The 22,929-nt window shown below is 45.4% G+C and overlaps 1 protein-coding gene across 1 annotated transcript in view; it reads right to left on the bottom strand.

Annotated features, from left to right (window-relative positions):
* Positions 1-21,026, bottom strand: part of MYO7A (myosin VIIA) — a 62,677-nt gene extending 41,651 nt beyond the window's left edge. Inside the window, exons 1-14 of the mRNA XM_059840295.1 lie at positions 20,895-21,026; positions 17,699-17,812; positions 16,525-16,677; positions 10,509-10,693; positions 8,934-9,055; positions 7,017-7,159; positions 6,816-6,929; positions 5,851-6,004; positions 5,084-5,160; positions 3,730-3,849; positions 2,390-2,532; positions 1,830-2,040; positions 1,218-1,353; positions 704-810 (exon numbers count right to left, since the gene is read on the bottom strand). Coding sequence (XP_059696278.1) covers positions 704-810; positions 1,218-1,353; positions 1,830-2,040; positions 2,390-2,532; positions 3,730-3,849; positions 5,084-5,160; positions 5,851-6,004; positions 6,816-6,929; positions 7,017-7,159; positions 8,934-9,055; positions 10,509-10,693; positions 16,525-16,677; positions 17,699-17,812; positions 20,895-21,026 — 1,911 coding nt within the window. The remainder of the gene's footprint in view (positions 1-703; positions 811-1,217; positions 1,354-1,829; positions 2,041-2,389; positions 2,533-3,729; positions 3,850-5,083; positions 5,161-5,850; positions 6,005-6,815; positions 6,930-7,016; positions 7,160-8,933; positions 9,056-10,508; positions 10,694-16,524; positions 16,678-17,698; positions 17,813-20,894) is intronic.
* Between the last annotated feature and the right edge of the window lie 1,903 nt (positions 21,027-22,929).

The following is a 22,929-nucleotide window of genomic DNA, read 5'->3' as shown; positions in this document are numbered from 1 at the left end:
CAGCTTTCATAACTGGTGTTGCCTCTCTCTGCTGTTGTAACAGCAAAACACAACTGGTCCCTCCAAGTCTTGTTGTGGTGCTTAAGGACCAGCAAGATTATCCTTTTGTTCTACTCTGGTTGACAAGTATTTGGCTTTTACTTGGACTCATAGAAAGGTTTGGGTTTTAAGGGACCTTCAAGGTTACTAATTCCAACCCTCCTGCCATAGGCAGGGACACCTTCCACTAGGCCAGATTGCTTGAACACTTCGAGGGATGGGGCACCCACAGCTTCTCTGGGCAATCTATACCAGTATCTCACCACCCTCACAGGTTAGAACTTCTTCCTAACACCTAATCTAAACCTGCTCTCTGTTAGTTTACTTCTCATTCTACTATACACACATCTGGGTGACCTAACTGGAAGGCACACTTGCTTTTCTCTCAGATTTCTATAATCACAAACCTAATTGTTCCAATCCCTACACAAGTCTGAGGGGCCATGATAACAAAAAAATAATATTTGATGAACCAAATGCAGTGAACTGGGGGCATGAGAGTGGATGCACCTGGGACACTGCATTAACACTTCCTGATAATTGACTCTCACTAACAGGTTTGGAACACCCCAAGGAGCACCAGAGCAATATGACTCTGCAAATCTTCCACCCCTTCCAGGAACACCCCTCCTCCTAAATAAAGATCTTCTCCCGCCTGCATTACCATTGCCACATCTGCTTGGAAGATCTGCTTGATGAATTTGTTTTTTGAGGAATGCACCAGCTGAATGATGTCTCCATGCAGCGTGTCCCTGTTTTTCTCCAAGAAACCTAGAGAAATAATGGGACAACACATAGATGACACAGTGCAACATGGTCAGCACGTGAGCTGCAAGCCGCTTCTGGGTTGTTGGATTACGGGATGTTCTTGGTGAGGTAATGGGAGCAATGAGTGGGCAGAGAGAGAGACCGTGAGAAGGAAGACAGAGGTGCATCTTCAGACTGGGCTGAGGATGCAGTGGTGCAAAGCATTCTGTCACAGGCACACATGAATGAAACAGCACCAAACTCTGCAGCTCATGGGCACAGCTGGAGGGTCAAGTCATTGCAGCCAGAAAAGGAAAACATTGACACGACCCTGGACTACCTGCCCTGACACCCTGCCCTGCTCCAAGACAGCAGTGGCTTGTCTGCCCATGAATATCCCCTCACCCTCTGCCCTAGGAGCAGCCCCATACCTTTTGTTTCGTAGTAAACAATTCCAGCAAAATGGTTAATGCCAAACTGGGTTTCGTAGTTATTCTTCGGAGGAATATAATTGGTGTTAAGCTTGTGCTGGGAGTTCAGCTTGTGCAACATGGTGGCATCTGTACCCTGTACATGCATGAAAAGATCTGACATTTAACCAAGGCTATTCCCATTGAAATAATTTTCCAGTCAATAGCACATTTCTTTCTTGACTTGGTGACAATGTGCATTTGTGTTGAGAAGTGATATGGTGGAGAAGATATGTCAAGTGCAGAAATTACAGAAATTGATTAAATATCACTGTTATGTAGTGCTGTATTCAAAATAATGCTCCAAAAGGAGTATATTTAACAATATTTTCTCTTAAACTTTGCCGATAGATGTTTTTGAGCCTCTTGCAGACATATTTTTCCATCAGAAACACTTGTTTCTGTAACACTGATGGAAGCAAATTTAAGAGAGCAATAAAAACTATAAATAGGTAGGCCACTGATGAATGTTTTTTTGGGGCTGAGCAGATTTCTCACAGGGTGCCAGCATGCAAGTGCAAAGGGGATAAAATCAGGAGAGTCACTGGCAACAAGGCTGAGCCCAAAACACACCTTGGGGAACTTGCTCTCCTCGTCAATGAGGGAGATGATGTTCATAGGCTTGATGGCAATCATGTCCAAGGCATCCTGGTTATCCGTGAACTCGATGTGCTGCCAGTTGATGTTCTCCAGGTTGTACTCCTCCTGCTCTAGCTTGAAGACGTGGCGCACGAAGAACTGTTGCAGGTTTTCATTCGCAAAGTTAATGCAAAGCTGCTCAAAACTGTGGAGGGAAGGTCAAGAAAATGCCTTTTTATATACACCCTGGTTAATTTTTTCTACATCTCTCTTCATGCTTTAAGAAATACTCTCAGACCTTGTCAACCACTCAGTAAGGCTGGTGTTGGCTTAGAATTTCCTTATTGGTTCAGACAATCAGTTTTTTTCCCAAAACAATGTTATGTGTGCGGTCTAAATCTGTTTAGAAATTGATTGATTAGCTCTGATAATTTCTCATAAAGAAAAAGGCTTGGTCCAACCCAGTCCAGCTCACTTCAGGAGAGGTGAAAGGACTTGAGCTTGGGCTTATGAAGGAGGATTAAGACCTGGTTCTCTTTTTGCAGGCTCCATACCTGTTCACAGTGAAGTTCTCAAAGCCAAAGATGTCAAGAAGGCCAATGGATCTCCTGATACTTTTGAGTTCCTGGGAAGGAGGTCTATAAATTGCAGCATTGATCTTCTCCACGATCCACACAAAAAGTCGTCCATAAATTCCCTGCAACATCCCAAAGATGGAACTCACTGAGACAGTTCAGCAGTTTGTCCTGCTGGTCTGTGTCACCACTTCAGCCTTGATGACACAGGTTCTCCTAAAGCATGGCCAACAACCAGACAGTCCCTGAGGATGCGCTCACCACTGTTTGTGCCAAACTCTTGGCATGGTTTAAAGCTTCAAGGACCTTTATGTAGATCAAGGAAAACAGACCTGAAAGTCTAGCTAAAAGACAACTGAGAGCAAACCCCCAAATCTGGATAATGCTACATTTTGGATCTATGGGCTTGCTGTGAAGCCAGACAGTCCTTTCCTTGGTTTCCACACGTTTCTCTCTACAGATCAGCAGAGCAGAGCCATGTTACGCTGCAAGAACATCTTGTTCACTTGAACAAGGTGCTCACTGAAACATTGCAGCACTGGCTGAATAGTCTGATGATCTCATAACACTGATATTGCTGCCTCAGTAATTCCAGAACTTCATGTTTTAAACTGCTATTAATTATTATTTTATAAGCTACAGCAGTGTGACCAAGAGGGGAGCCCAATTCAAAGGCCCGTCACCACTAGAGAAGACACTGCCAGGATTTGCAGGCTATCAAACCAGCTTGATCTACCAATTCCCCACAGGTAAAATGAGGACCCAAGCTGGCCAAAGCATGCCAATAATGCTTGCCTTGCAATTTTACATGGGGCTGCACACAGCATAGCAGTGATCCCCACCTATCCCATCAACCTTCATCACTCCAAAGCCTCAAGATGTTCTAATGTCTTCTGGACTGCTCTATCCCTAGTCCTGTGTTATTCAGCTGTATTTACTGCTGCTTATGCTCCCAAATCCTGAAATTCGTGTGTGTGTGTGTGCTAGAGGTGTGGGTAGAATTGCTCTGATTTACAGCACCTGAGGATCTTTCTAGAAACTGAGGTAATTTCAGAATGCTGTGTCCTTCTGCAGGTCCCCTTTGAGTACAATCTCCAGTCCAGATGGCAAATCCCTTGCAGAGCAGGTTACCTGCACTCCTTCCACCTCAACTCTTTGCACATCCCAATCAGAACATGGTTTCAAGGGCATTTGGTGATCTGAGCTCACACAGGCACCAAGCGAGACCCTTTTCCTGTGCAGTGGATGCTCCAGTCTCAGAAGGGGCAGATTTCTTCAGCTTATCAAGAGAAGGTGCAAGGAAATGCCCTGAGACTTACCTTTACAAAAGCATCCCTCACATCCAGTGCTTGTTCCATGCTGAGAGGGGTGGAGACAGTTTCACCCCTGGTGATTATAGTCCGGCTGGTAAGGCAGTTCATCACATCCTGAGGCTCAACCTGACAGAGACAACACCAAACACAGCTGCTGCACAGGGAAGGTACCTCAAATGAAGATACAGGCATTTCCAGAGAGAAAAATTAACATTTTTATACCATATTTTAATCTGGAAGGTGTTCTTGTGACTTAGCATAAGATGTTAACAAGCTGTGGGAAGACAGGATGAGAAAGCAGAGCAAAGCCTGCAAAGCTGTATGCTACCAGCATGGGTTAAAGCTTTGCATCACCTTGATCCCTTTTTATACTTCTTCAGGGAAATGTCCACTCTCTAAGTGGACAGAGAACTGTAGATCACACTCTGGGACCAGCAGTGCCTATGGAGATGAGATGATGTCCCTGTTAGCTCTGGAGAAGGCCACTGAAGAATGCCCCAGTCACTGCATGGATGATTTCAGTGAGGGTCATCTCACCTCACTCTTCAGATATACAGAATATAAATGACATCTGTCTCAAGTACCATTATGAACTTCCTTTATATCAGTGAGGCAAACACCCTACTTTAGGGACTGAGGTATTTTGGATGCCTTTTCTAGGACAATGTGCTAGACCCACCCGAGGGTCTTTTCCTATCTGCTGGTATGAAGGGGAGCTCAGATAATCGGATCATGGAATCATAGGATATTTTGGGTTGGAAGGGATCTTTAAAGATCATCTCGTTCCAACCCCCCAACAGGAACAGTTTCTGCTAGACCAGGTTGCTCAAAGTCCCATCACACCTGGCCTTGAACATGCCCACAAGTGGAGCAGCCACAAAATCCCTGGGCAACCTGTTCCAGTGCCTCACCACCCTCAGTGAAGAATTTCTTAATATCTAATTTAAATCTGTCCTCTTTCAGTTTGAAGCCATTCCACCTTGTCCTATCATTCCATACCCTTGCCAAAAGTCCCTCCTCCAGCTCTCTTGGAGCCCCTCTAGGTACTGAAAGAGGCTCTAAGCTGCCCCCAGAGCCCTCTCTTCTCCGGGCTGAAACACTCCAGATCTCTCAGCCTGTCTCCACAGAAGAGGTGCTCCAGCCCCCTGAGTGTCTTTGTAGCCTCCTCTGCCTACTCAGCCCAGATGGAGACATTCACCTTCATGCTGCCAGTGCAGGACACAATATGGCTTTTCCAGGCCTCTTCAGCCTCCTAGAGCTGGTGGTGCAAGAGGGGGCTGGCTCAGACAAAGCTTTGCCACAATACTAAAGACCTGGGATGAAATCAGGAAGGGAACAGCAACACTGCAGGGCCACTGACCTCCAGCAATGTTGCTGCAGTGATGAGCGATGCTGACTGAACAACCTCGCAGGCATCCAGGTTGTCATAGGTCCGAGCTGGGGGAAGAAAGGCAGAGGGAAAGCCATCAGCAAGGGACTGCTTTCTTCACCTTTCTTCAGGGTGTCTCTGAAGAAAGCAGATGGGGTGAGGGAAAGGGTCTTTCTCTGCTGCCTCTGCTTGATGTCCTGGCAAAATCTGGCCATCAGAAGGGAGAGAAAAGTTCACACATCTGCTGGAGTCCTGCTGCTGACTGCAAAGGACCTGTACTCTGCTCTGCCAGGCCAGATAGTAAAGAATGTAGAAATGTTTCAGCATATAAGTGCTTTAGGCTTCTGTCTTCTGAAGAGGTTTTATAAATCACTGTGTCATTTCTGACAGCAGAGCTGTTTGGTACATTTACAAAGGCATATCCAATCACACGGGCACTTACCTGTCAAACACTCCATTAGTCTCTCTTTGTAAAACCTGAGCCTACTGAATGGCCAGTGTCAATATTCAACCTCACAACACTCAGAATGTGGATGTCATTGAGCACACAGCAGCCTGGCAGTCCTACTGTGGGCAGGTGGAATTATTCCTCATTCCTTGTCCTTACAATGCCACAATAAACACTGAGAACACTGAGTCCCTGGCATGGCACCATGGCAGGTGTTCTGGATACAGCTCTCCATCCCTGAGCTTGGCTCCCTGTCAGCAGGCAGAATAAAGAGCAGCAGTGCACTGGACCATGTATTTTGTCCTTTTACCTTCATACTGCAGGTTGCCCATGTGCAGGATGGCAGCCAGCAGCTTGGAGATCTCCCAGTTCTCAGTGTCGGTGAACATGAGGACCTTCATAGCGGAGCGGATATTGGCGTACTCCTTGCTATCATCTCTGCCATCACAGGTCGTGCAGTTACCCTGGGGAGGCAAGTGGGGCACACGCTGCATGGGGCAAAGCCAGGGAGCACCAGGGTATAACTCTAAGCTATCAGGGCTTCCCCCAGAAACAGCAAGGTTTTAAGGGATGATGCTGAACTTGTGGATCTGGCTCTGCCCTTTGTCATATTCTATGACTCAGTGCTGAGCCTTGTGACCTACACTTACCCTGTTGTCCCCAGGTACCCTGTGTCTGACTGCCATCAGCAGAAGGGAAAAAGCTCTCTGAAATGGGGATTGAGAGCTGGAGGCTCCCACTTATCCAGTTAGAAAGCTGGGCCCCAGAATTGCTGATGATGCAGGGGCACCTGCTTCTATCAGCTCCTCTGGATATCAACACTGGTATATAGGGAGTGGGGTTGGAGATTGCTGGCTCGGTCAGACACTTGGAGCACACACAGCTCAGCCCTATATTCTGCTGAGAATGTGCCATCCAGATCAGCACTTCTCTACACTCATCACTGCCTCAAGAGCAGCAGATCTTATCTAACACCCTGGCTACTTCCAAACACGTGGCATGGGCACCATACACCATCCCATCCAAGCTTATGTTCTACTTCACAGAAAGTGTGGAAATAGCCTGGTCTAGACACAGGGATTAAGGATTTCCACTAAGACTATGAGCCTTGTGGTGGTGAGACAAAGAGATCTGTCAAACCCTGTGGCTAAGGCTCAGGAAAGTCATAACCAGCAAAGCAGCTCTTGGCTGCAGAAGCACCTCTCTTTTCCTTCTGCCTTGCTAAGGACCTTTCACACACCCCCCTACCAAACCTCTGTTTGGCTGCTCTCTCACCATCGCAAGGTAGTTGTAGTCCGTGGCTTTCCCAAGACCCAGCTTCTTCTTCTGCTCCACGGTCATTCCTCTCAGCATGCAGTAGAACACGTGGTAATTCCTCTCATCCTGGGCCTGCAGGAGAAGAGCGAGTGCCAGCTCTGTGAGGAGAACAGCACGGCAAAGGTTGGCTGCCTGCCCCTTGCAGCTGTATCACCTTACCTGCCTGCACACCCGGGACTTCTCCAGCAGGTACTGCTCAATCTTTGCCCCCTCTATGGCTCCCCTTTTGTTGAAGTGGATGTCGATGTACTTCCCAAATCGGCTGGAATTGTCATTACGGATGGTCTTTGCATTCCCGAAAGCTGCAAGAATTATGACGCATTAGAGAGGATCTGATGCAGGGAAGATGATGGATCTGGTCACTCTGGGGGAAGAAAAGTCAAAGGAGTGAAGCTGAGAGGGTTAAAAGCAGCCCCAAAGCCTTCCCTTAAGTTTGGCCGAATCAAGTTCATCTCAATGTGAGCAAACAAGATGTATATCGGATGATTTTCCTTGGAAATACAGATCGGAGCAAAGAGGAGGAAGCTTGGGAATGGGGTGACCTTATCCAGGAAGAAGAGCTAGGATGGTAGGATTTTGGCAGCAGCTGATGAAATGAGAGGAGAGTTGAGCAAGAGTGGCTGCAGGGTGAAAGGTGGCACTATGCAGAAAATGGCAGAGATGCTGGTGAGTGATTTGATGACTAAGAGGGAAAGAAAAGGGAAAGTACATCAAAAGGGAAATACAGAAAACTAAGCCAACTTCCAGTGGGAGACTTCTCCCTGCAAGCAGACTGTGCAGAGAAAGGTCTTCATGTCCATCCTCTGTTGGGTGTGGATGAGTGCCCTAAGCCAGCACACCCTGCAATTTCTACTCCAGGATTTCTGGCAGGTGATGGACATGCACTTGAATTACAGAGCCTCTCTTTCCTGAATCTCAGCAGTGACCAAGTGCATATTCAGTAGTGCCCTGTGTGCTTGTCACACTTCTGTTGGTTCCTAGAGGGTTATTCACCAAGCAGAGGAGGCAAAAATCATAGAATGGTTTGGGTTGGAAGGGACCTTCAAGATCATCTAGTTCCAACCCCTCTGCCAAGGGCAGGGACACTTCCCACTAGACCAGGCTGATCAAACCTCTATCTTTAGAGGAAAACCGCAATGTTATTCTTTAAAGAAAATGCAGTTTTTTCTGTGTAAGCATAAAAGGTACATCTGGCATCAAGTTGGATCAAGAGGGTTAGATAACCTATTTAATTTACAGATATCCAATTAAAACAGTGGGGTTGATCACAGTAACAGACTGTCAATGAACCTATTAAGGCCACAAGCTGATTCTCATTATCTGGTTCTTTCTTGGACTCCTCTATTTCTTTTTCTGCATTCTGCTGTCATTCACTTGTCTTGGAAGGAAAAGGTGGGGTTTGCTATTGTATACAGCCAGCACAAGGTGCTGTGAAGCTCAGATCCTATTAAACTGATGTTTCATGGAATCATCTAAGAATAGGAATAGGATTTTTGCAACTATGGCCAAAAAAGCAAATAATTAGTTAGCTGAATGCAGCACTGATGGGATATTGAAGCTCTGCATGCAGTCCAGCACTGGAGGAGGTGTTGAGATTTTTCAAGAGAGCTTTGATTGAACATCAGATATGCAAAAAAGTATTGATCAGCCCTTTCACATACTACATGCAGAATTAGGTAAAATTCAGTGTTTTGTATGGATTTTCTTGGGGGGGAGGAAAGTACTGTTTTAAGTGGAAAAACACCTTTTTTTCAACTTTTTAAGAACCAAAACAGTTGAAAAAATAATACAGGTCAGCTGAAATGCTTTGCTTTCAACAATAGCTGTCAAAAATATTAAAGGAAACATTGAGAGCTCAAATCAGAGAATATTAGTTTTGTGAAAAATACATTCAGATGGAAAGAATCTAAGAATCTGAATATGTTGTTTAGCAGAAGTGTACTTCAAAAAAAAAGTTTTGTCGCTTTTTTGGAAACCCGAAGTGTTACCTAAGTGATTTACATTTGGTTATATTTTATGGCTCCTGAATCTGTTTCTTATTTCTTCCAGCAAAAGACTTGTTATCTGAGGCCTCACCTTCCAGGATGGGATTTGCCTCCAGGACCTGCTGCTCAATCCAGGAGTGTTGACCACTGATTGCTGCCAGGAACTGCAAAATCAGTTTTGTGCTTTCTGTCTTCCCTGCTCCAGATTCTCCACTGCAAAGACAAAGGAGTGGATGTCAGTGAGAGCCATGCTGCATCCCTGCCAATGTCCCTCCCTCTGTCTCCAAAGGAACTTCTGTCTCTTGTCTTTCTTCTGCTAGCATAGGCGGGATGAGACCACTAAGGATGGGTTTCTAGCATCCCAAGGACTGGCTGTGGGACAAATGATAGGACCACAAATGATGGTACCACACAGCTTCCAGCCAAAATCCAGATTTGCTCCGTGTTCCATTTGGACTGAGCTGTTGCTTGAGTTTCAGTATCCCCAGCAAATGCCATCATTCAACCAGCACTAAGAAGGTCATGAAATACTTTCAATCAGTGCTTTTCCAGGTATGATCACCAGACCATGACCCTGTGGTCCAGGATCTAGCTGTTCCCATGGGACATCTTCATCACCAGCCTTGAGCTATGACAAGGCAGACTATGGAATACAGCCTTTAACCAGGAGGGACTTCCACAGGTTTCCTGGGCTTGTTCTAACAAGGAGCAGGGGAGAGAGGAGAAGCTTATGGGGCAGGAAGCCAGAGTTATTCCTCAAACTTTTCTCTTCACTGAAAGATAACCTCAGTTATCTTGTGAAAGGGCTGGGCAGAAATATTCGGGTGAGTCTGTGGCATGTCTGACACATGGGGTAGCTAAAATAAGTGACCAAAACAGACCTTCCTGACATTGAGTATCTAGCCTTGGCCTCATGGGCAAATCGTTTCACTTTTCAGGCCACTGGCACACTGCTTTGACTCTCCTATGGGCCCCACATGATGCTTTTTCAGACCAGCAAAATAAGCCTTACTGAATGGCCTTTTCAGACTCATGTATCTGGAATACTGCACACGGGATGTTCCAGAGTTATGGCTTTTCATTCAATGAAACTTAGGGTAGGCATGCCTTGGGGAAAAGGGTGCTTCAAATGAAAAAGACTGGGGGTTCAGAATTTACAGGATCATGTTGGAGGGCTGAGGACATCAAATCCGGCTCATACCACCATTTGGGACAGATGCTGGAGGGAACTATACCCATAACTGTGACCAGGCACTCCTTGGTGCCCAAGGTTGATCAGTCCAGAGCAGAGCCACGCCTGGAGACACAGTTCAGGAGTGTGAATGACCACTGGTCCAGAGATCAAGCTTGTCCCTGACCCTTCCTTATACAGAAAGTATCGATGTTTGCATTTTTGATGTCTGTAGGAGTATTGAGTATTAAATTTCCAAGTGGAGGTTAAAAATGAATATAAGATCTATTGGGTTGTAAGGGTAAATACCAAAGTATTGATAAAGCACCTTCACTAGGAACAGAGACCACCTCTGCACTGGGAATATGTGGATGGAAGACCTAATCAGTCATTCAATGTCTGATTCTATCTGATAAGCTGTTCCAAATCAAGCATCTTGCATCTGCTCAGCATCTGCTTTCAGGATATGGCCCATGTGGAAACTCAGCAACTCACCTTATGATACAGCACTGGTCCTTGTTGTTGCGCTGCATGTTGAAGTAGCAGTTGTCAGCAATTGCGAAGATGTGTGGTGGCATCTCACCAATCTTTTTGTTGGTGTAGAGGCGTATCTGCTCGGGTGAGTAGATGGGTAGGAGCTGGTAGGGGTTTACTGCCACCAGTATTGAACCAGTGTATGTCTGGAGGAGAAGCACATGAAGGTTTATGGGGACAGTGAGGTGTAGCTGAGAGACTTTAGCAGCTTGGATGGGATGTGGATGGAGGCCAGAAAAATCAAGGCTTTTTAAAAGCTGGATGAAAGACGATGCTCAAGTCAGACATGCTTGCAGGGGGAGCCCGGGGTAAAATGGGAACGGAAGTCCCAAATACCTAAATCAGTTCATATTAAGCCTTGCTCATGCACAGCATGGTTTCAAGCCTTAATTCATATTTTGTATGCTCTTGGTTAAGATTCAATGTCTTAAGAGAAGCTCATATTTGCAAAAACATCACCAGAGCCAGCATATACCCATAAATATTTACTGCATTGCACATACGATGAGAAACCATAGGTGAAAGAAACCTGACAACCATTCCCATATCTCAAGGCAGGACCAGCTGGATCTAAACCATTTTCAGATGACTATCTAACCTTTTTTCCTCAATCCACAGCAGCTGCTAAACTTCCCTCTGCAATGCATTCTTCTCTATCATCTCTGCCTAACAAAATCTCTCCATACCTCAGTTTAAACCTTGTCCTGTGCAGATGGATATTGCCCACAAAGTCCTGACATATTCCTTCTCATCTATTCCTGAAATTTTGTAAATGGCCTCTGGCAGAGCTGTCCTGGGCCTTGGGTAGCAAACTCCTCTGTAGTGTCTTCCTCTTTCATTTCTGCCCTTCCAGAAGCTGTTTCTCTCAAGCCTCTCATCAAAGGACAGATGAACTTTGTTATCTTGCTCAGATGTAGTGCTGAGATTAGGAGGTTTGGCCACATCCCAAGCTCAAGGCAGAGAATAAGGATCTCCTTTCCCTGTTTCATCTGTCTAAAAGTCAGTGTCTAGAGCAGGTGAGTCAATGGGCCTGCACCTTGGGTTAACCCAGGGGCATGAGATGGAGGCTGCTTTCACTCTGCGACTTCAAAGAATTCAAATCACTTTCTCTAGGTTAATTTTTAGCAACTGAAGTTACAAGATTAATCTTACCTTTCTTTCCTGCTGGATCCAGCTGTGAAAGTGCCCCCACTACTACATATATTTTTTCAGGAAACAAAATAAGCAACTTCAACATTCATATGATCTTTACAGGTTTTCATCTGCATGGCCTAAACCCAATAAGGCTTCGGCACAAAGCAGCAGAGTGGCACAGCCAAGGATGCTTGTGAGAGAGAAGAAATAATTTGCCACCATCTGTCCAAAACTTGCCACCAGTTCAGGCTTCCTGAAGGCAGCCAGTAGGTGGCAATTGTGTCCCACAGTAGGGAGGATTAAAGGCATTAGGGGTTCCTCACCTTCTACACTCATGGCCCACACAAGAGAGCAACTTTCAGTTCAGTCCCAAATTAGGTTTGATTTTACAGTGCTAACTGAGAAAGGACACAATACTCTTATCTGTAACAGGGGATTGTGTGCCAGTGGAGGAAAAAAGCTCTTTGAGCTCCAGAACAATGTTGTCACAACTCCAAAGGGTAGAAATTGGCTGTGAAATCATGTAGACTGGATTTTAGAAGAAGAAGACATTGAAAAAAGGGAGCAGAGACATCCCTCCAGAGAAGCCTTCAAAGGGGACAGAACAGGTAACCTCAGTGCTCAGAGAAGCTCAATTTCTGAATGGGATTATGACACCAAGATCCCTAATGAAGACTCCTTTGAGTCTTCGTTATTTCATTCATTTCCTCTTTAAAATTTATCACCAGGTTAATTTTAGGGACATTTTTTATCTTCCTTGAGCTTTTTTTTTTTTTTTTTTTTTTTTTTTTAAATCTAACTCCTTTCAGAGGTCTATGAAATCCCTGCATTTCAGTCACACAGGTCTGCCCTGCCACAAATGTAAACAGAGAGGCTTTTAAAGGTGTTAACCATTAGGTATTCTTTCTGGATGCTCCCACTGACCCTTCCCTTGTGATTCACAAAACACTTTGTCAGCATGAACTCTTGCACTATTGCTTGTTTTCGTAGCTCATTCCTAGTTGATAAATAATCACAATTTGCCCAATTCTCACAGCTGACAGAAGGCAAAACTTTGTTCACTCTGTTGATCAGGGGCCAAAGGGCACTTCCAAGGAAATAGCAGCTCACTGGTTTCTATTGCTGGGTGATGTCAAAGCCCTTTTCTATTGAAAAAATAAAGCTTTACTGAGAGCAGAGACTCTGCCATAGCTGACCACAGGAACCACATCTCACAGCAAATTCATTACTGCCTGCATGACCTACATTTTAATTAGCCCCAAACAAATCCTTTCTGAGCCTGCTTCCCTTGCTACCCAGAACACCATGGCTGACTTCATCTGGATTGTTATGGGGTTAAAGCTCTACCAAACATTACTGCATTTTGGCAGCCCTTAGAGAGCAGCAGCAGGCACTGGTTTCATCTCCAGATAAAGATTTAACCTTACTCACGAGTTCAAACTCCCCACCAGACTCTCTTGCTATTCAGCAAGAGAGAGTTTGGCTTGCTGTGTGCAAGCCAAACTAAGAGCAAGAAGCCCTTGTTGAAGTTTTTCATATTTTGCTGCAGACATTTCTTCCCTTCAAGGTAAAGTCATTACTGAGAAGTACTTAAAGCTTTAACCACACTCACAGGTTGGGGACTTTCCAGCTCTGGGAACATGTCACAACTTCACCATGTGGGTCAAGCTCTGCACCAAAGCAGATGGATGCTCTCAGTGCATTTATGAAGCAGCAGCAATGGTGGTGCAAAGTAAATGAGAAGGCCACAAAGGTGAACAGAAAAAGGTGATCCAGTGGAAGGCATGACAGCAATTGCAAATGACGTTGCCAGCGTCATACTTACCCTCCCGCCGCAGTTTGTCTTATGAGTAAAATGTGAAGGAGAAGAAAAAGGGAAATTATATTTTATTAGAGCAGAATTACATCCTCCACAAAGCTAAAGACATGAGGAAACAGGAACTGAAGTCCCATTGGAAAAGTAATCATTTACTCAGCAGGCTCAGAAATCCTTTCAAGTTTCCTTTCAGTGAAACTTCACTGTCTTTGAGACAGTGCTAATTATACAAAAAAAATAACCCACCACCTCAGTGGGCTGGGTGTCCCCTGCACATGGCATCCATATGGTACCTTGGCTTTGCAAAACTGTCATCAATATTTACCACATCCGACACAAATCTACTCCTCCTAGTGCCATCACTCCTAATAGCTGAGATCTAAGGCTGGGTTCCTGAGCCTCCAAGTACACACCTGCAGACAGAAGTGGTGTGCATACCTCTCTATCAAGCTACACACTCTGTCATTTTGAGAGTGTCATTCTGATTTTGAGATTGCTCTAATTGCTGTGCTGTGCCCAGTTCCTGGGCTGGCACTCCAAAGCCATTAGTGGTGTGGAGCAATCAAGACACAGTAACCTGGAACCTCTGTGATGCAAATGTCCTTGTGGGATGTGGCCATCCCTTAGGCAGGAACTCTGTAGGACACACTGCACTGTCACCATCGGACCAGAAGAACTAGCAGAGAAACTGATGTGGCTACTGTGTCACTTCAGCCCAAATCACCACCCACACACCTCCAGGCTAAAAGCTGCCCTTTGCATCAGCCCTTATTAGGATGATGTCGCCAAACAACACTTTGCACAGTGCTCGTTTGTGTTCCTAATCTTCCTGGATGTTTGTGAATAGCTTGGCAAGGGAGCTCAGAGACAGAGCTGTTTTGAAGGAGCTTGGTATATCCACAGGTAATCTGATGATACTGTACACACAGAATTGTATCTGAGGACCTCAGATCACTTGGAGAGGCAACAGGCACTTGCTGGATAACAGAGACATCCCAAAAGAGACACACAGACACCACTGAAAAAATACCCAACATGATCCAAACTTTCTCAGAGAGAGTGGCAGGAATCCACTTTGTGCCACTGCAGGGTGCCCACAAGCAGGGGAAAAAGGGGCAATGCTCAATGGGTAAATTCAAGTTCCTGGAATGAGCCAATCAGCTACAAATTATTGGCCATCTGTACTTCTTAGGTGGCATTCAGGTTGCTTGAATTCAGTTATCCACATGAGTGCTGCACCTAACCTTGAAGATGGATGTGCTCTGAGCTGGGGAAGACTGGACTAGAGGCCTCCAGCCTAATATCTTCTTCCAACATAAACTCCTCTGTGATATCCAAGCTCCAGTCAGCTCTAAAACATCTGAGAGGCACTTCTGTTTGCATAGCTGAAAAGCAGTCTTGTCTCTGCTGGCACTACTGACACTTCTGGTGACTGCCATGGATGCCCATGGAGACACCACCTCAAATATGAATTTGGGCTATTAACTTGCTAGTTTATCATCAAAAGTGGCAAGAAAATTTGATTATAAAGGGAGAAAGTAGTTCATCTAATGTGGGAATAATTTTCTGATTATACAATTTTTGTCTAAACTGACAATATAGGGCCTTAGGCATCATGCACAACAAATAATGTGTCTGAGGGAGAGATGCATTTGGAGGTCTCTATTCTCCCCCAAGCTTTGAGGACTTATGGGTGTCTTTTCAGCACCCATGTCCCCTTCCTCCAGGATTGGACTCCATCTCTGAAAGAAGATATGGATCTCTCCCAGAGAGGGGCAAGGAACTGTCAGTCATATAAACAGCCTGTGCAGGCTGAGTGGTGTCTGCTCCATCACTGCCCAGCCCTAATCCAAAATCATCCGATCAAAAAGCACTGGACATCAAGCAGTGATGAACAAACAGACTTGGTCGATAAAATCCTACCCATACTCTGTTAGCTTATTTTATCTGTGAACTCTGACTGACCTGCAATTTCCTCCAGCCTGAAAATCTAGTAGTCTCTAGAGCCTTTTAAAAATTAAATGACCAGGAGGCTTTGAAAAGGCCTTCAAAGGCACAGCAAGCACTTACCTGAACATCTGACTGTAGGATTTAAGAGTAATACAACATTTTCCATATTTGCAGAGGCTGTTTGAGTACATTATCTAGCAGTAAACACATGTGCACCCTGAATTTCTGTCTAAAGAACGTGCAGAAGACTACACAGCATAGAGAACACTGAGAAAACCAGCACAGAGACTTGAATGCTGACTCCTGTCCTGCTGGGGAGGTGGCCTTTGCGATGCTGTCACACAGAAGAGAGATGGAGCCCTGGCTGGCTCCCTGTAAACCCCCAAGCCTGTGAATGTCTGCTTGGATTGGCAAGGCTGCACTGGGTCCTCTGGGCATGACCTGACTGAGCTGACCTAAGGAAGAGATCAACTGCCAGGATCAACTCAGAGACCAGCTGCAGAGATCCCAGGCAGCCCAGGGCTAATAAGCCATGAACTAGGAAGTTTTTTTAGAGCTGTTCTGGGAGCTGCTTACTTCTTTGTTCCCAGTTATTTCATGCATGCCCCTCTTCATCCTTTCTCCACCCCTTCCACCTCCAGCAATGGTTGTCTTCAGTCCCTTGGGTTAAAAAAATTAATAGTTCAGGGCAAAAGGGCAGAAGGGTCACATTCAGCATGTAGTTTACACCTCTACAGAAGTTTTTGCTTTAGGATGACTACAACATGCTCATGGCCTGGGTTGAACTGGTTACTCTGTGTGCAGAAAGCTAATGCACAGGCTCAAAACTTCTACAGGGGCAGGACAGCAAGGTGGTGTGGACTTTGCCCATCACCTAACTCATGGGGTCTTTCACTGGGGCATCTAGGAGCTCTGCAATGTCCTCCAAAGTCAGAAGCCCTTCACCACCGGGGACAAGGCGGAGGTGGAAACCCACAAGCTCAGTTCAGTCAAGGTTCCCCCCACATGGGTTCTCCAGAGCTAAGGAGAGCAGGTGGTGGAGTGTAGAACCAGAGGTGAGGTGAGGTGGACACTCACATAGATGAGGTGCTCCCGATAGCGAATCAGCAGGTTCCTGAGAATTCCTGCCTCGTTCAGGTCGCCCAGGCGGATCATGTCCTCCACTCCATGGATGGAGGTGGGGTGCATGGGTTTGATGTGGCTGGCATTCTGCGGGGAAATCCAGTGCTCCTGGGAAAAGAGCAAGGCCACAGAAAGGTAAATCAAATGAGAGATCACCTGGATGAAAGACACAAACAGCCCACCCCAAAGAGAAGGACCAGATGGAAGAACATACACAAGAGATCATCGGCACATGTGCCACAGCTTTTCTTCCTGGGGAAAGGCAGTGATGAATTTGAAAGATTTGTAACAGATGAAGGAAAACATCTTTTTACTGGAGTTTTATTGGAGCAAGAAGAGACAGGAGACACAAGCCATCCTGGCAGGACCCTCCTCTGGGGCAACATGGTCATCCAGCACATCAGGGGGGTTTATAACAAATAGCACATTTGTCTTCCCCTTCACAACTGCATTTTCACATCACTGGTTGACCCTCTCCCACAAAATACTGTTGAGCAGAGAGAAGATTATTTAGTAAAGGAGAAAAGGATGGACAGGGCTGGCAAAGTCACACTTTTATTGGCAGTGTTATTTAGACTCAGCACTTCTAAGGGCTTCAAAAGCCACGGCAAATTGTCCACAAGGACCTTGCCAAACCAAATCTCTATTACCCTCGAAGGGAATGAGAGCATTTACAATTACCTCAGCAAGAAAAAAAAAAAGCAGCAAAGAGAACCACCTTGATACAGACCTTACTCTAAAATAGCCACCACTGCACAAAAACAGAGGTGGGAAATTGAAGGAGAACCAGTGTTTTGGCACATCAGGTATTGGTAGGAGGTCAGGAAGGACTGGATAACAACAGAGGAACCTCAGGCGTAGGTGGGTTTGCTCAAAAAACTACCCAAATGCATTTTGGGGGCTTCTGCTATCATTGTTCTCAAGAAGGTTCTCAATTTTGCACTCCCAGTACAGCCATGAAAACAGGAACACAACATTGTCTTGTCTTTCCAAATAGAAAACTATGGCACAGTTGATTCCCAAGGACATACAGGAAGGCCATAACAAAGTTGATTATCATGGCCCTGGGACCCCTGGCCTAGCAAGGCCATAGAGCTGTAGAAGGGACATCACAAGCCTTTTTACGTACATTGCCTTCATCATCCACAACCTGGATCTGTCCAGAGTCACACAGTTTAACCACCGCTCCAATGGGAACGTCGAACTCCCGTCCGGTTTTGAGGTCCATCCACACATAATCCCCCTGGAACCAAAGACAGCAGTTACACTCAGTGCTGCAGGGAGTTTAGTATTCCTTGGGATACAAGCAGTTGATGTTTTGTAGCCAAGTCATTAGCGCAAGTCAAATGACTTCCCTCACAAACCACAAACCAACTCTTTTCACAGAGGCTCAGGACAGAAGATGCTCCGCATGCGGCACTTGGGGATGTGGTTTAGTGGTGAACACACTGCTGCTGGGTTAATGGTTGGACTTGAAGATCTCAGAAGTCTTTTTCAACCTTAATGATTCCAAGAATCTGTGAAATGCCCTGCAAGGTGCCAGCAGCAGAGCATGGTCCACACAGCATGCGGACCTAACTCTGTGCTGTCCCACTGCCCTAACTCTCTGCTTCTCAAGCTCAAGAGTGGTTCCTGGTCATAGAGTGGTTACAGAACAGTAATACAGGCAGAAAAACCCACCCAGGTAGAGGTTTTCCTCTGTGTAATGTACAAACCTAGGAAGTCGCATTTATGAGATGTTTTTGAGCTCTGCTAAACCTTATCCGGAGGCTTGTGGCACCTTTCTTCCTTGCAGAGAACCACTATCAAATATTCCTTGGAGACTGCTGAAAAGGGAATGACTAAAGATGGATTAAGAACATAGAGGCAGATACATGTTCTTCTTCAGGAGCTCTTCCAGCTACAGCAAAGTGTAGGAGGGCTGTTTGTATTTAATGCTTCTCAGTGGATTTTATCTGCTGCGAGCACTTTCACTTGAGTCCTGAAGCTGTGCAAAGTTTTAGCATCCATAATCCCAGAAGGCTGTGTCCTTTTACATGTTTCAAATGTTTTACTTTTTTCATTTCAGACCTCTGTGTTTTCATTTTGAAAGACACAGCATGCAGTTGACCCCTATCCACTTAGTTCATGTCACTACTGATCCTATACACCTCTGTCAGTCCTGCTGGGCAGGGACTATCTGCTCATCAGCTCTGTGGATATTAAATTACTCAAATGCAAAAAAGCTTTTAAAAGAGATGTTTTCCTCAATACAAAAGCAAACTCCACAATAACTCCAAACTAAAGCCCCAAGCAGGACACATGCTGGAACAAAGCAGAATTATTTCCCAGCCTTATTCGCAAGGTGAAAGGGTATTAAAATGGGGAGTACTCTAGTTGTCAGGTGTGTTTTCATTCATGCACCTCAGATTAATGCTGTGGACTTGTAGCCCCACCTAACACCACATTCTTGGGGACCAGCTCCACTTGTACCTATTAAGCCTGATGCAAATGTGGTATCTACCTTTTGAAGTCCTGAAAAACTGCTGGGAGAGGGAGAAGGGAAAATCAGGATGTATCACTTTGCATGTTCTCTGATACAACCCCCTTCCTGAGTATCCACTATCAACCATTTCTGTGGACAGAGCATATTTATAGATTTGGTTTGGCCCAATAGCTGCTAAACAATGTTCATCTCTGTGCCGGGCGGTGGCAACCGGAGATGTCACCATCCAAGTCATCCATTAAGATTTCCAAGAGACACAAGCCTGTGAGTACCACCAGGATGTAAGGTAACACTCAGGGATCCACACATGGAGAAACTACACACCAGGAATTCCCAGCCATTCTGTGGCAGACTCTATCCTTGGCAGCTGCTTGCTAGGTTTCCACTAGGATATCAGCCAAGTCATCCTGCTTACATGGAGCTCAGGATCCAGTCCTTAGCTTGTGTTTTCATTTCCTCAGAGGGTTGTGCTACAGCTCTAAGTATCTTTATCCAGCTCATAAAAATATAGTACTAATACATTTTTCTCATTAACTGTCTTATCCTTACATGTCATAACTGAGTTAAAAAGGCAAAAAAAAATCACAACTAATGAAGGCAGTGTCAGGATCAGATATGTTATAAATCCATTTATATTAATATTTATTTTTTAGCTCCTTTGATCCGAGACTCTCAAAGCATTTCAGAACGTTCAGCACTGTTATCCTCTCTGCATCACTGGGCAAATTCATGCACATGGTGGGTAACCTGATCAAGGTGTCAGCAAGAGATGAGCCGGGTTGCTCAGCTCCTGCTCAGCAGAAAACCTTTCCAACATCTTAGCAGCTCTGTAAAAACTGCTCTTGATCAAAAATCCAAGAATTGTAATGCCTTTTTAAAACAAATCTCTAATATTGAATAGCTGTAAAAGCAGCCTGCTTCATATGGTGTATTACCACACAGCTGAGATAAAAGGCAGTCTGCCCTCCCAAAGGTAAATCGATACTCTGCTACCACTAAGACAACTTCTGTGCTTTGTCTGCCAAATGCACTGAGTGCTCATCCCCTCAAACTGCTCTTTTTAAACCCATTAAAGTGCAGTTCTTAATACTGGTGAAAAAAGTCTTATGGGATGGGCTAAACTGGTAAGCTCAGGAAGGTCGAGGGAGTTATAAAATAACATCACTTATTAAGAGTGCCGACCCATTTCCTTTTCTGACTTTAATCAATTTCATATAAACCCCATGGAAGTCAGTTACATACATTCCTTCTCCTGAAGCAATCACCCTCGGATCAGGCCCAAACCCAGCAGATATATTGGGGATTTTAGGGCAAATCAGGGTGATTCACGCATTTACCAGCTGTGGCTTGTAAGTTGCATAACCTGCCTCGTGCCTACACTGGTACAGTTTATTTCCCAAAACACATGACAGAGTACTGGAGAAGTGAGAATGCCACCAGACCCTTTACAGTATCAACATGGTCTGCCTCTTCCTCCTCAATGCAGCCAGTGGGTTTTAATACCCTTCCAAACAAGAAAAATCTTCCAAATTGCTCCGGGGCAGACCCTCAGGACCTCACAAACTGGGGGCAGTGACAACCAAACAGTGGTGCAAGAGGAGGAAACACCACACACGGATCCACACAATTCACAGAGAGGATCTTTAGGAGGAGCTTCCAAATGTGAAGAACAAGAAAGTTGCACTGCAGGGGAGCTACAGTGCTTAGTTGGGGGGGGACAAAGGAGGAAGGTGAGAGAAGCTGGCGTATGCAGTAGAAGGATCCCATCAACAGCAAGACAGATTTCAAAGCAGCCTGAAAGCTTCCAGCCATGCTCAGGGCTTGGGACCCCCTATCTTACCGCTAACATGGTCGTGGGCTTCAGGACCTGGTTGACATTGCGAAGTAGTGTCCATCTGCCCTGGTCTCTCTCCTGATCTTCCACCCCCTCAGGGCACGGCTGCACGAAAACGACTTTCTTCTTCTTCAACATCTCCAAAACTTTGCGGTGGTATTTGTCCCTCTCCCTGCGTTCTACATGTGCTCCACCACGAATGCCCGAACACGGTGGCCAGTTTGCTCTAGCCCTGCGGCACGACCATGCCTGCTGCTCACAGGACACCCTCTGACCTGATTCACAATATGGCTCTTGGTAAAGATCTTCTCCTAGCAGGAAAATTTCCACGCACCAGCCATGGTCCTCCCCTGGCCAGCTGACACGCTCACTGTATGTGACCAGCCCTGTGGGAATCTCAAAGCAAACTGTACAACTCTGCTTCTCTTCACTTAAATTCTTCCAGTCTCTCCAGCAAGGGCTGATACTCGGTCAAGAACCTGAAGGACACTGCAACTACCCGTTCAGGAAAAATGACTGCAGGATTAGTAGGAAACTTCTTCATTTCCCCAGGACTTCTCTCTGTTACCTTCCTTTCTCAGTGAAATAACCGTCTGCCAGCTTGAGCACTTTCAGCACAGAACACTCTGGGACACTTATTAATCCACAAATGCAGTCAGTCCCCATGCAACACATGGCATTTAATTAACCTAATACCTTTACATACCAAATTAACCAAAGCGCAGCGGGAACTCAAAACCAGAGGCCATCTGCATTTTCTTTAAACTGATCGCCTCGAGTAGATCCATAGCAACTGAATTTTAAATAATTGAGTGGAAGGTGTTCAGCACAGCACAGCCTCCGTGCCTATAGGTGAGAGGAGAGCCTGTGCTGTGGATGAAAATGGGCTCAATACAAGGAGCACGGAGATAAAGAGGTTGCACAGACTCTACACCTGCCGGCTCCACAGACCCATTTCTGCAATCACTCCTTCTCTATAGGGAGGACTGTTGGAGTAAGGACTAATCAGGACCACTGGCCAAACCAGAAGAGCACACGGCATTTTACAGTCACCTCAGATTAGCTGTTTTCTTGTCCTGTATTAGATATGCTTGAAAATTTCTCATTTTCATCTAAGAAAGGCTTTTCTGGTCATTTGGAGAATTTCAGACCACTATAGCTTGGCCTCAATTTCACCCATTAAAATTTTGAATCTAAAGCAATGCCATTTATAGAGACCAGAGCATTTATAGAAACCAGAGCAACTAGATAAAACAGTGCAGCTGATAAGACATTCTCATTTACCACTGTTTTAATGCAAAGCTCTGCTAAAGCCTTGATTCCATGGGGTTTTAAATCCATTTGTCCACGAAGAACAGGGCCTAGGGACATGGTTTATTGGTAGGTCTGGCAGCAAAAGGTTAATGGTTGGATCCAATGACCTTAGAGGTCTTTTCCAACCTTAATGATTCTGTGATTTTATGTGCTTGAAGGTAAGCTTTCTAGACAAAGGGAGGCTTCACAGGTACCCTTCATGGGACACAGTCTCCAAGGACAAGAGCAGATGATGGGTACTTTAACTCAGAATGAGCTAGCTCTGCTCAGCCATGAGCAGCAGCGACAACAGCGAGGCAACCCTTGCCCAAAGGGCAGGCAACCTTGAAGGTTTAAGCTGTATTACAAAGCCCTAGAACAATAAGGTAAATAATTCTTGTAGCTGTGCTGGGAAAGTAAGGAAGATATCATGTCTCATGGATAACAAGCCAGGTAAAGATTAATTAGATGGATGTTCACCAAAGAAGCAAGTAAAAATGTACATGAGGCATGACAGTAATGCAGGAGAAGGGGACAGAGTGAATGTAGCAATCCCAGGGGAGATGTCTACCGCCAGCATGACCTGAACACACAGTGCTGTAAATAACTGCAGCTCTGCTCCCATAGAAAGTGGAAGATAGATGTCAAATCCAAGCTGAAAAACAATGAGAGGATCCATGCGGAAAGAAAGACTGATTAAGGATGTATAAAGGGACCCATAGGATGGGCTCTTTGGATTTGAGTGGGG

The sequence above is a fragment of the Haemorhous mexicanus genome, chromosome 2, assembly GCF_027477595.1.
Source record: "Haemorhous mexicanus isolate bHaeMex1 chromosome 2, bHaeMex1.pri, whole genome shotgun sequence".
Classification (NCBI taxonomy): Eukaryota; Metazoa; Chordata; class Aves; order Passeriformes; family Fringillidae; genus Haemorhous; species Haemorhous mexicanus.
This window is presented reverse-complemented; position numbering and strand designations above follow the sequence as displayed.